We start from the raw sequence: 13,405 nt of genomic DNA on the forward strand, positions 1-13,405 counted from the left end.
ATTGATGGTAGAGGTAGCGGTGGAGGGCTGTGGTAGTGGTTGAAGTCAGTTGCTTATTAGGGTCCAACTTTACCCAACATAGAGGGTCGAAGAGGGATCCTAGAACCCCTGCGTGTCCACAGGACACTAGGCCTAGAGAAAATCCCGAAAGAAAAGGGCGCTAGATCTACAAGGATCACAGATCACATTTTCAGAACAGCTCCACCTAGTGTTCAGTCCCTGTGCAACCTTGGTTCAAGGGTTTTGAGCTTCAAAATCAATGTTGGTTTGCTTCTCCCCCATTGAGTCACCTCCTTTTTCTTTTTCTTTTGTTTTTTTTGACCAAGTCCACTCATTTTCTACCAATTCAAACAGTTAGCGAAGCCGCGATCCTTAATCTCATTTGCAGTCGACCTAGACTCATCCCTTTCATTTCACCAATCCTGCACTACGTTTTACCTTGGGATATGCTCAACAAGCTGTAACTGATTATGATGAAACCTTTGCTCCAGTGGCCAAAATGGAGTCCATAAGAATGCTTCTGTCCTTTGCGGTCTAAGGAATTTCCTGTGTGTGTGTGTGTGTTGCGTGTATTCGCACACACAAAACCTCACCAGTAATTCAAATACACTACAGCCTAAATTATCAAGCAAACAAGACATGAAACAGTTTTTCATCATTCACATGCACATTGCAAGTTCAAATCCATAATGCCCTTCGTCTAGGTAGAGAAATCTACAAATACCCCCCTTCTTCATTCTGTGATGAATGCGAGGATGTTGATTCTTTTTTGCACCCCCAAAACCCTTCTAATGTTAAAACTGTAATATCCTTGAAAGCATACAGAAGAAAATGCAACTGACAAGACAGCATGGCAACAAAACATAACTCGTAAAAGCAACCACCAACACATACATAAATATCAATCTCTCGCCTATCACTGCATTGGAGAGAGACAACCTCCGGAGTTTACTAGCCATTAATTCAAATTAAAACACTCATTCAAGTCCAGTATTGGAGTAGAAGTAATCAAAATTTAGAAGTTCATCATTGGAATAAGATTTATAGTGAGTACCAAAATCTCCTCCATAAGAGATCCAAACTTACACCTTAATGGCATATTTCCTCATTGGAAAGTACATCTCCTTTTTCTTCTCCCGTTCCGTCTTCAATGATGCCTGCACAGACAAAGAAATCACGAATTAATGTACGCTGGAGGTAATTGGAACAAAAACTTTACACAACTTAAAAATATAAAAACTAAAAATAATAGAGCAGGTAAACAAGGATCCTAATAATATATCTCCTTGTGCACAAACTAGTTGCACAAGGACCCTAAAAGAATACTCCCAAACTTCCACTCTATCGTCACCCTTCATTCTCCCAATCCAATTCTCATTGTCAATCCTATTATATATATTTTTAAAATTTCAAATCCATTCATCCATCAAAATACAACCTGGGCACGATTGTTTTAGCAAACTATTCTCAATGTGGGACTACAAGAACAGATACATACACAACAAGGATACGGCACGACACGGCAGATCCTAAACATTTGACAAACACAACAAATAATAGATGTATATTTTTATGTATGCAATAATATATATTTTTTCGATAAGTTATGTATGCAATAATATATTATTATGCTAATAATACTTTTCATCAACTTAAGAATAAAGAATCCCATATCACAATAACTAATGAACTACGACAACAATACTCTCATTTAAGAAGAGAAAAAAGAAGAGTGATTGGGCTAAATACCTCTATAATATTTTGTAATCTAAATCCATTAGGAAACAAAAGGTTACAGTTGTATGTATAGAGAGAGAGAGAGAGAGAATTGGCTGATATAGAAATTCTAAACCCTCTCAAAATTAGTTCTGTGGAAGAAAAGGAAAGAGAATTCTACCAGGCAAGAGACAATTAGTTAAAGAAAAAAAAAAAAAAAAAAAAGGTTTTCTTGAAGAAGAGGACAGAAAGAAAAAGAAAAAAAAAAATTGAGAGAAAATTTATGAAATAGCTCATGGGCAGTCAAACTTTGATGATCAGGAACAAGTTCAAAGCTTGTCCACAAGAGAGCAATATACTTATCACTTTCATTTTGTGATCTTTTACAAATTCAAAAAAGTAATGTGTAAAAAGTTTGAGTAAATAAAATTGCATGATAAATTTTATATATATGAAAAAAATAAAACTTAGCGCAGATCCCAAAAACGCATGGTTTCTCCTCCAAAAATGACTTCTCCAGTCGGGGAACGCATTAGATATTTACCTAAACCAGTAGGTCCTTGAGCGGATCCCACATTAGCCCCAAGACGTTGGTCTCTAACTAGAAAAGTAAATGCTTTTCATAGACCAATGCGACAATGATCTATCTACAAGAATCTTCAATATCCATCCACGAGAATCTGAATTCCATTCAAATAGTTCTGAAGAATCGGATCCTGCGCTCTCAACAACGGGCAAGTCTTCTGGGAAGGGCAAAGAGAAAGTTCAGATCCAAAATATGCTTTGGTTGGTGGATAAGAACCGCCTCAAGATACTGATTTACTTGGCTGCTCAATACACACATATATATATAATAGCTTTTAATCAAACATGTGTGACATGTCACGATGTATCATGGTGTCCCAGTGCGTCTGGGACGTGTTCGATATCTGTCAAAAAATGAAAAATATCCAGACAAATTGTTTGGTGTATGCAACATGCCGGGTCATGTCTAACAATGTCCAACACCAACACGAACACTTCATTTTAGGCGTGTCCATGCTTCCTAGATGTAGGAGCCTAACATTTTCCAAACAGAAAGCAATAAATGATTCTTTCACATAAAGCAAGCACAAAATTCCCGTAAATTCTTACAAACTTATCTATACTGTTCCTCACAAACAAATTCCATAGTTAAAAACAATTAATTAGCACAAATTTTCTAATGAAGGTGTAATTAGTACCTAAAAATATTCAACACAGAGTTCATGCGGGTTCCAACTAACTTGCACATTCAACAAAAATTATTTTATATCCGGAAAAACTATAACAAAAAAAAAAAAGGCTACCCAATCCACTTGGTTATATTAACCCTTGTCTTGGTAGCTGAGACAACAAAAGAAAAAAAAAATTCAAAAGCTTATATTTTTTTTCCATTTTAGATCCAAAACAGACTTAATATGCAGGAAATTAACAACAGTAATAATAAGCATAAGAGGAACAATGTCCAGCATTGTAAACTAAACTAGAAAAATAATAATAAATAAAATAAAATAGGTGGGATGAAATAGCAGCAGATTAGAAGTAAAATTACACCTGATGTTTGGTGAGACGTCTGCGGATGGCTCTGGTTTTCTTGGGACGCAGATCAAGGGGCAAGTATTTCTTGTTCTTGTATGCTTCCCTAAGAGCAGCCTTCTGTTTCTGTGAGATCACTGTCAACACCTGTGCAATTGACAACCTCACCACTTTTCTGCATAAAAAAAAAGAACCAAGCACATCATCAAATTGCACAAACCATCACTAAATCCATAAAATATCTGAAGGCATCTAATCTAAACAGGAGGAGATTGAGATACATAAGCAAACCAAAACCATAAAAACAAACAACTTTATCTTCTATTATCAATTTCTCCAATTGGAAATGACTTGGAGATTGTGCTTTATGTATACTACAAAATCATCATTATGGATGAGACCATTATAGCAAACAGTAGCCATCAATACAAATACAAATTATAGTTGAGGTGATGACTCCAACTCTACAGTGGAGCCAATCACAACATACTCAAAATTCAATGATTAAATCAACAAAAAATAGTTCGACTCCATTGAAGCCTATAAAAGGTTCAAGACCATCAACAGAAGCAAATTAAGAGTAAAAAAAATTTTGCTGAAAAAAATAAGAGTATATAAGCATCAATGTCTCTGACTATTAACATAAACTTAATTAGAGTAAGCAGATGCATTTATATAAACACAAACAAATATCTATGCATATATAAATATACATATATATAAAGCAAGCAGAAGTGGGACAAATAAGTAATAACCGATAAACACTAATTCTGCTAATTAAGTAAAAAAGAATGCATACGCATGTGTGTGTGTGTATATATATATAAAAGAGCACCCATATGAATATATCAACTCGATAGCAAATTAGATCTAGAGAGAGAGAGTACATTTTGGAGAGCTTGTTAGGAGCACCACCAGTGACCTTGGCCACTCGGAGAAGGGCGAGTTCAGCTTTCAGATCCTTCAACTGACTCAACAGTTCTGCCTTGGTTTTTCCTCTCAGCTCATGAACCTTAATTCTCGCTGTACCCCCAATTCACATACCATGCAACAAATATGCGTCAACAATCCAATCTTATATATATATATATATATATATATACATACATATATATGTATACATTATCAACAAAACATTAACTTACAGAAATCGTAATTCATAAAGAGTACGGGGCTTACCCATGTATGCGACTGAAGAAAAGCTACGAAGGCTGCTACTTTGCTCTCTGCGAAACCCTAGAAATGGAATGGGATGGGTTAGGGTTTCATTTTATCACCGCTGCATATAGATGACGGGCTGTAAACTTGGTTGGGCTAGATTGAGATTGGGTTTAGGCCTTTTACATCTTCTTGGACAAATAGACCTAACATAAAGAATAGACCAGACTTAACTGGGCCCTAGTAAGCCCAACTCCGTAGTATTATTCAAATCTAGGCGTCTAGACTCTAGACCCGGTCTCCACTCTTAAGAGATTTTCAACTCAATTAAATCGTGTTTTGAGTCTCGATACATTTTTCTCGATTTCAAATTTTGACTGACTTGAAAATCTCTATACCGTAAAGGATTCAGACTCAAAATCAAAACGGATCAGTCCTGCTACGACACCTGCAGATTGAGATATTCGAACTCGATCATTGGTAAGGTATATTGTACAAAGAGTTGATCAGAGTCTACAATATTCAAAGAATAATTATTTATAGACCGAATACATAAAAGGAATGCGAAATGTTTGGCTCTATACTAAAGTTTGTGTGTTTTTTTTTAGCACTATATTGACATATGAACAATAGAAAATGAGATTAGAGTTTGAATCTTTAAATGGCCCAAAAAGAAAATCAATGTGTAAAAGAAGTAGCCCATTTCAATTTGGGCCTTTGGCTATTTTTTTTTTTTTTTAAAATAACAAATTTGATTACCGGGCCACAGTCCATCCTAAATTATGACCAAGCAAGGATTGAAGGCTATTGTTACTTTTCAATTTTTCAAAAAGTAAAATGGGGAGGGTTTGAATTTTCAGTAGGTACAGACCCAAAAAATTATGTGAGAGGGGGTCAATAATAAATTTTTTTAGTAATTTCATGTGGAACAATAGTGATATTTTAAGGATATATAACTTTAAAAAATAAAATAATAAAAAAGCTTCCCCTCTTTGTATGTAAGTTCGTGCCTACGTCTCTATATATAAGTTTGTGCCTACATATATGTGTGAGTTTTTTTTTGCCAATGACCAAATAAGTTTTAGATAAAAGTTTGTAAGACTGTTCATATATTGGGCCATCTTGACACTAGTGAATTGGCCAAACCTAGCTCGAAAATTTCATGATTTTTCTTTTATCTTTTCATTTTTTTCCCATATTGCACAAGTCTACCATAACTATAAATTAAATAATATATATACCAAACTTTATTTTAGGTTCATATCTGGATTTTCAAAATTAGTGATTACATCCATGGTAAGTGAGTGAAAACCAATGTTTTATATAATATGTTGTTTTATTTTATTTTATTCATGCTACATTTGTGTTTCATATTCCGTGTCTACGTCTGTGCTTCACATGCTCGCAAACAATTTTTTAGTTTTTTTAACATTATTTATTTATAAAAACAGTTTTTCTTCCCACTTTTATTTTTTATTTATTTTTTATTATTATTTTCTCCAAAGAAGAACATCCATAACACCATAATGTCACTGTCACTAAGTCACACATCCGTAACTGTTCCACCCCTCCATTGGGTCGAAACGTGAGTGAGTCGTAGGTGAGATTTGAAATTAAAGTCCCACATTATTATTTTTTAAATCTATGATTATGACTAAATTATTAGTTATTTCTCAATTTGACTAACAATTTTTATTATTTATCATTATTGTTCTGTCACCCCCAAGACAATTAGATGAATGAGTTGACTAATTAGTAATTGTACCCCAACTACTGATAAACAAAGAGTCCACTTTGCTATTATATTACCTAATACATTATTTGATTTAATATATGGGCCAAAGTTTCTATTCTTTGGAATATATTTAAATTCATCCATTGACTATCTCCACAAATAATTTGTTGCATTTGAATTAGAATTAGAATTAGATAGTCTAGTTTAAAGTTTGAAGCAATATGGTCACATTTTTCTTCGTTTGGTAGGATGAAAGGAAAAGGGATAGAAGAAAAATAGAAAAGAAAAAAACAAACCTCATTATTTTGGTAGACACGAGAGAATGAGGAAAGAGAACATAGGACAAATGAATCATTCTTCTGTTTTACATATTTAATTATAAACCAAGAAAAGAAAGGAAGAGAAAGAAGGTAATTGTTTGATAAAACTTAAAATTAAGTACTGAAAATTTTAAGAGTTGAATTTTAAATACTGAAGATTTTAAGTGGTAATTAAAAAATAAATATTTTTAAAAATCTTTTTCAGTGGTATTCAAATTACGTTATCAAACACACGTAATTGGATAAGCCCTTAACCTGTTTAGAATTAAGAATTATGAAAATTTTAAATTATAATAGTACCCTTCATAAGTATTAGATAAACCCAATATTAACAATTTATCTCCTTCATTCTCTCTTAACAAATAAATTAAGGAGTTACCTCATTTCTTTCTCGTCCATCCAACCGAATAAAAATAAAACACTATCATTTTCATAAGATGTCTCATCCAACCTTTCTTCTCTTCTATTCTATTTTCTTCCTTCCTATAAAGAAAAACTTATATTAAAACAACCCCTACCCCAAAAAAAAAAAAAAAAAAAAAAAAAAAAAAAAAAAAAAAAAAAATCTCATTTTAAAGTTTGGCATTTAAAGTCACAACGAACTCCAAAAAAAAAAAATAATAAATAACTCATGCAAAATTCGCAATTTTGCCCCAAAAATAAGTAAAAATCTCACTAATATTGGATTCCATGTGGAAAATTGACTTTGGATGTCTGTCTAGCACCGTTGTTTTAGGACCAACACATCTGGTCAAAATCAACTTTATTCATTCACTACCGTGGGACATGAATGATATATATTTATATAGTGTGGGGTTAGATAAAGCTTTGAATTCTTGGGAATTAAAGACTTTATAATAAGTTGGATAAGGATGTCAAGTATAGTTCTTTGAATATGGATATGCATGAATTGTATGAAAAGTTGTGGTCCATACACCATTAAAACCAATAAGTTTAACAGCAAAGTTCACTGTAGGTCGAGAATTCAAATTCTTTAATTTGAAATCAATTTCAAAGAAATTTCTCTATAATTATCCCATGCACGCGGAGGATATATAATGTGTGCGCAAATATAACTAGAAAGCTACATCATTGTTTGAATTATTGTGAATCAACTACTAGGGATAAGGTGGATAAGGTTGTATTTGATTTTGTGAGTAGCACCAATTAAACATTACGTAGGAAATTAAATTCTACAACCAAAAACTTTGTATGTTTCTTTGAATGTGGACATACATACATATCATGATCAACTATATGAAAACGTATACGCCATGCACAATCAAAGCTCATGACAAGGTTTGCGGTTTGGGGCATAAAGGTATCAATGGCAAACGACAGAATACATATCTCCGAAATGTGCATTTGACATCATATATATATATATCCTTTCCAAATAGGTTTAGAGTTCAAATTCCAATTTCTCTATCATAATTATCATACATATCGGTCATTGTATCATTTGTGAGAACTCGAAACTATTTTCGGTGTATAAATTAACCCTCTTCTGTTATAATTAGGCAAATCTTTTACGAAACTCTACCGTTGGAATGAGTGCTATAATTAAGCAATCTTTTACGAAGCTCTACCGTTGAAATGAGAGAAGAAGTTTCTATCAATATCCAACAGTAGATAGCTTCTTTTTTTTTTTGGCGAAACCATCTCCTTAATGACGTGCATTGCATGAATTAAGAAAAGAAACATCTTGAATTTTGTGAATTGTGATTATATATTGTTTGATTAACTTATTTGTGTTTTATATATATATACACACACACACACTTCACTTAACAATATGTTAATAAATGCAGCTGCAAAAACTATACATCCGAATTCTCTGTTCTTTATTAGCCGGCAAACATGCACTATATGTCCCAGCTGACACGGCAGATACAGTTTATATTTCATAATGTGAAGGTAGCCAAACAAGTAAAACCAAGATGAATATAAATTATGAGTGCATTAAATCTTTTTTTTTTTTTTTTGGTCAATTATCACAGCAGGACCAAAGTTATCTTCGGTGCATGGACAGAAACAAACCGAACATTTTTCTTTATTTTAAATTAAACAGTGACGGAGACAAATTATATATATTGTGCGTTGAACTTATGTTAAAACCCTAGATCAACTCAACCCAAGCCAACCTAACAAGCCTAACCCGAGCTTAATTGTTAGAGCTCGGGTTAGCTAGAGAAGGCTTGATTATTGCTCCAGTTAAGTTCAAGTACTGTTGTTTTAATAATGATAATATAAGTTTTGTTTATAAGATTTGGTCAATTTTTTCAGGTCTCAATCCATTTTCAACTCAAATTCAAATTAAACATTTAACTCACACCCAAGGAAACTCAATTAATTCTAAGTTGCTTTAAATTGATGGATTCAAGTTGCATCTTTAGAAAATTCTTAAAAAGAAGTGAAAAGAAGAAGTAGATAGAATGAATATCCATTAAAAAAAAAAAAAAAAAAAAAATTGACCTTATAAACTTGTGATTATTCATTTGTCAACGTGGACAGTCTTTGGATCTATAAATAGCCCCTTCCTTCAATCAAAATCATAAATATAAAATAAATTAGGGTAAATTATATTTTCATTCTTGAGGTTAATTTCGTCAAAGTATACTGACATTTCCTCTTATTTGTCAAATTATACACTTTTCCTGGAGACTTGTTGGCAGACTTGTCGAGTTTATTATAATTACATTTCAGTCTATATATATTGTATTTTATTATAATAAACATACCTTCCAATGCTACAATTGAAATATGAAATGCACAAAATTGTTATCATCAGCAGTTGACGAAGATGAAGTATTTGTTATTTACAGACAAATCTAAAAAAAAGTAAGTATAATTTAGTGAACAATGGAGAGATCAGTGTATATTAACAAAATATTAGAGAGATTAGTATAATTTATCCAATAAATTAAAATATTCAGACCTTCTTGGTTGACTTGCAGGCTGCTAACTTTGGAAAGTATGGAAGGATACAAGCAGAATAATTTGATCTATACTTTTGTTAAAATTTTGAAAATGTCCCCTCTCAATTTGTAGAAATACCACACTTCACATTCTTGCCCTTACTGATTTCTTTAATCCAAAAGATAATCACCTCTTTTTCACTCTCTACAGCTTGTCATATTCATGATTCTCTCTTACACACTTCGATATTCCTATTCAATTTTTTAAAATACCCACTATTCTTGAATTTAGATTCAAAAGAAAGTAAAGTAAATCTGTTTTCTTGTTTCTTCACATCCCACATACATGGTAATCTATAAATCACAGACACAGTTAAAAAATCATACAATTTGAGTTAGATAAGCCACAAAAAATTATCTTCGATTTTTTTTTTTTTTATTATTCTCCCCCCTCTCAAAAAAAATTCCTGAATCATTGGATATATCAGACTTTCGCTAATTATCATTGTTGGAACCCAATAAATCCAAATAATGAGTCTGTCACATCCGACTACAAAGAATGTAAAAGACAAGCTTGTACAACAAAAAAAGATGGACGGTGGGATACACTAAAGCACCAACGTTTTGGCACTATCGTCTTTGACGTTACACTGATATTATTTGACAGTATGAGATTGTAATGCTACTATACACTACCAGACATTAGGTATTTCATATATATATATATATATATATATATATATATATAACTATTGTCTTTGATTTTGGACTGATAGTTGATAGTGTGAGGTTGTAATGCTACTACACTCTACACACAACCAGACATTAGGTACTTGATTTTTCGGTTGGCCTTTCTGATTTGGATTTATGGCCATGCCTTGTGAATTTGGATTATCAGACTGGTCACGAGAATCACAACCATATGTTATATATATATCATCCAAGCAAATCATGCATCAAAATGTGACATGAAGACAAGAGGTCATGGACAAGTCTTTCACTCTAGTGTTTTGTTTGCCACAATGTGCCCACGATAGTTGGTGATTCTCTTTTACAGTGGGTTCAGTCACTGTAAGAGCATTTTAAGAGCAGCTCCAATGGTCCACATTTATCAAAGTCAACAAAATTGATTTGGAAAAATTAAATCACTATGTGGGTTGCCCTTTTTGGCGACCCATATAGCGATCTAGAGGCCGATACGTGCGATTCAATTTTTTCAACTTAACAAAAATGAAACAAAGAGCCGTTGAATGATTTTATAATATGATATTTATAATACATAAGTCTAATTGATCTTCCGGAAACATAAGTTTCGGGTCATAATGAAATAACCTTGCTAATTACACCAATGCTCCAAGTTAATTTTTCCATTTTTAGAATACAATTTAAAACAAATTACACCTCCCTATTCAAAAATTACACTAACCATTGATTCTTTCTTCTCAAACTATTTTTGTTGGGTAACACTAATTAATAAACAGTGTTATTTATTTTATTTTTTTGTCCTTACGTTTAGTATGTTATTTCAATTGAAAGGTAAAGTTAAAGAAAATAGACAAGGACAAACATGACATTTGTTAATCAACAACATAAGAAAAGGTTTGACCCGGTGTATTGGGTTTTGAACACACAGTTGCAAGATCGTGACTTTTTTAATCCAGAAGTTGACTTTCATGTAAAGCGCGTGGGCTGAATAATATGGCCGATTAGTAGTAGTCGCAGCCCAATAAAAGAGCCGGCGTTTGTGAACACGATTAATATCCCCACACACAGTCACGCACGCAAAATTGCACACACACACAGAATTCACACGATGCAGATGACGAGTCAAAAGTGCCGTCTCGTGCTCTTGCTAGTCGTTAGCTAGGCCCCACCGACGTCTTCCGAAATTCTAAAATTCAAAACCCAAGAAATAAGCACATGTTTTTAATATGGGTAATTTACAGACTTTCTCTGTGATTTTCTATAATTACAGAGATCTTCCTTTTTATTGCAAAAATTATTCAGACCTCCTTGAGAATAAAAATATTCTACACACTTTTCCCTTCTCTTAGAGTCAACATCATTGACTGACGGATTTTGCTGATATCATCTTCTAAATTAAGTAAAATGCCCAAACTACCTTTATTATATATATATACACACGCACATATAAACTCAAATATATATATATATAATTATTTTCATTTTTCATATCCAACATCTGCTTCATCCACGGTCAATATGTTGCCACATTAGAGCTTCAAGCCTTCATTTACTACTAAAGGTACATCTGGTTTAGTCAGTGGTGATGGCGGCAGTGACGGCGATTAATCTGTCCACTGAACATTAATAATTTACAATTCAAAAGAGAATAGAAATCCTATAAGATCAAGCGAAATGGACAAACCAAGTGATGACTGCATTCTGTAATTTAACCCACAATGCCTCATGTACCTACAATTCGAAAGAGAAATGAATTTTACATATACAGTCATTGTGGTGGTGGGTTTGAGACGGCCAGGCTGTGAAACGGCAACGACGAGGGCGAGGATTTGTGAGACGGCGACGGCGAGAAACGGCGAGGCTATGAGTCGACGACGGTGATGGAGAGGATCTATGACGGCGACAGCGATAATCGTTGAGGCAGGCAATTCGTTGATTCAAGGTCACCTTTGGATGTTGTCGTGACGCTTGGTTCTAACTTTGTCACTAGTCCGTATAGATTATTTTCATTCTTAGGGGAGGGTCGCGTAATTTTTGAAACATAAAAAGAGGTCCTTATAATTATAGCAAACTACAGGGAACGTCTATGTAAATTTTCCTTTTAAATATTCATATCCAAACTATTTCTGATTAGACAGAGAGATTCATGTGGGGAACACTCGGAATATATAATTTGTAGTGAACAGCTATATTTTGAAGTATTGCAATAAACAAAATCTTGCATAATATTTGGATCAGAGCAACAAATCTTTAGGCCAAGGAAACTAATAAGAGTAATAATAGAATGTCTCAAAGTCATGCAAATTCGACTAAGAATCCGTTTCAAATTATGTTTATAGTCTTTAAAAGCGCGTTAAATTTTTTAAAATAGCGTGTTAAAATTTTAAAAATAGCTTTTAGTGGTGTTTGGTGAAGAAAAAACATTTTTTTAGTAAAAATCTAAATTTTTTAAATTGCGTTTTGAGTAGAGATTAGTATTTAACGTGTTTTTGACACAATAATCTCTTCTTTATTTTTATAATTACAAGAGTATCTAAGTGAAAAATATTTACATAACTAAAAAGTGTAGACTATCACCAAGATTTTTGAAGATGATAACACAAATCCTATATATATATATATATATATATATATTGTAAAAATGAGTATTGCAATATTGTGAGAACTATTATTAATGACTACTTTTGCAATAAGAATTAATGTGATCGTGATCTTAGTCCTATGGAAAATGATTGTTTTGCACTCCAATCAATAACATACAACTCAAATAAGTGGGTTGGAACGGATTCTAAATTTAGACTTGTACTTGATTAATAAACATGTGTGATTTACAAGTAATTGTAATTATTTGATATTTATTTTGAAATTTATGTGTACTTGTATTTTAGCTTGCAATTATATGTACTAAAGTTAACCCAGTTAGAAGAGGTTTTATGAATTTTGAAGAAATCTATAATCTTACTCTTACACCAAATCATACAAATTTGTGAGTTCAAATCTCATCAGAACCATCTTAGACCTAGTCTAATAGTTTCGTAAGACTCTTACCTTATATCTTAAAAATTAAAATGTCCAATTTTCTTAGAATCATCTCAAACCTTGGATAACATATCCTATGTCGGTTAAATTGACATTGTGAGTATTTTTTTATTATTTTTTTTATTATTACTAATGTGTTAAAAAACGCATACCATTCACACAGTTGACCAAGGGGCATCAATATAATTGAACTTTATAAGGATTTTAAAATGTTGCAAGGCAAGTTGCAAGTTAAGGAGGAATGAATTTTCAATTCC

General features: G+C 32.6%; 1 protein-coding gene across 1 annotated transcript; it reads right to left on the reverse strand.

Moving 5' to 3' along the window:
- Positions 1-851: 851 nt before the first annotated feature.
- LOC132312002 (large ribosomal subunit protein uL29) lies at positions 852-4,599 on the reverse strand. Its single transcript, XM_059810205.1, has 4 exons — positions 4,453-4,599; positions 4,161-4,296; positions 3,292-3,448; positions 852-1,157 (listed from the first exon to the last, which is right to left on the reverse strand). Exons 1-4 carry the CDS (start codon positions 4,454-4,456, stop codon positions 1,083-1,085), a joined length of 372 nt encoding a protein of 123 aa, XP_059666188.1. The 5' UTR covers positions 4,457-4,599; the 3' UTR covers positions 852-1,082.
- Positions 4,600-13,405: the final 8,806 nt, after the last annotated feature.

The sequence above is a fragment of the Cornus florida genome, unplaced genomic scaffold, assembly GCF_030987335.1.
Source record: "Cornus florida cultivar Cherokee Brave unplaced genomic scaffold, ASM3098733v1 CherokeeBrave_3.0.0_Hap2_Chr06, whole genome shotgun sequence".
NCBI classification, from domain to species: Eukaryota; Viridiplantae; Streptophyta; class Magnoliopsida; order Cornales; family Cornaceae; genus Cornus; species Cornus florida.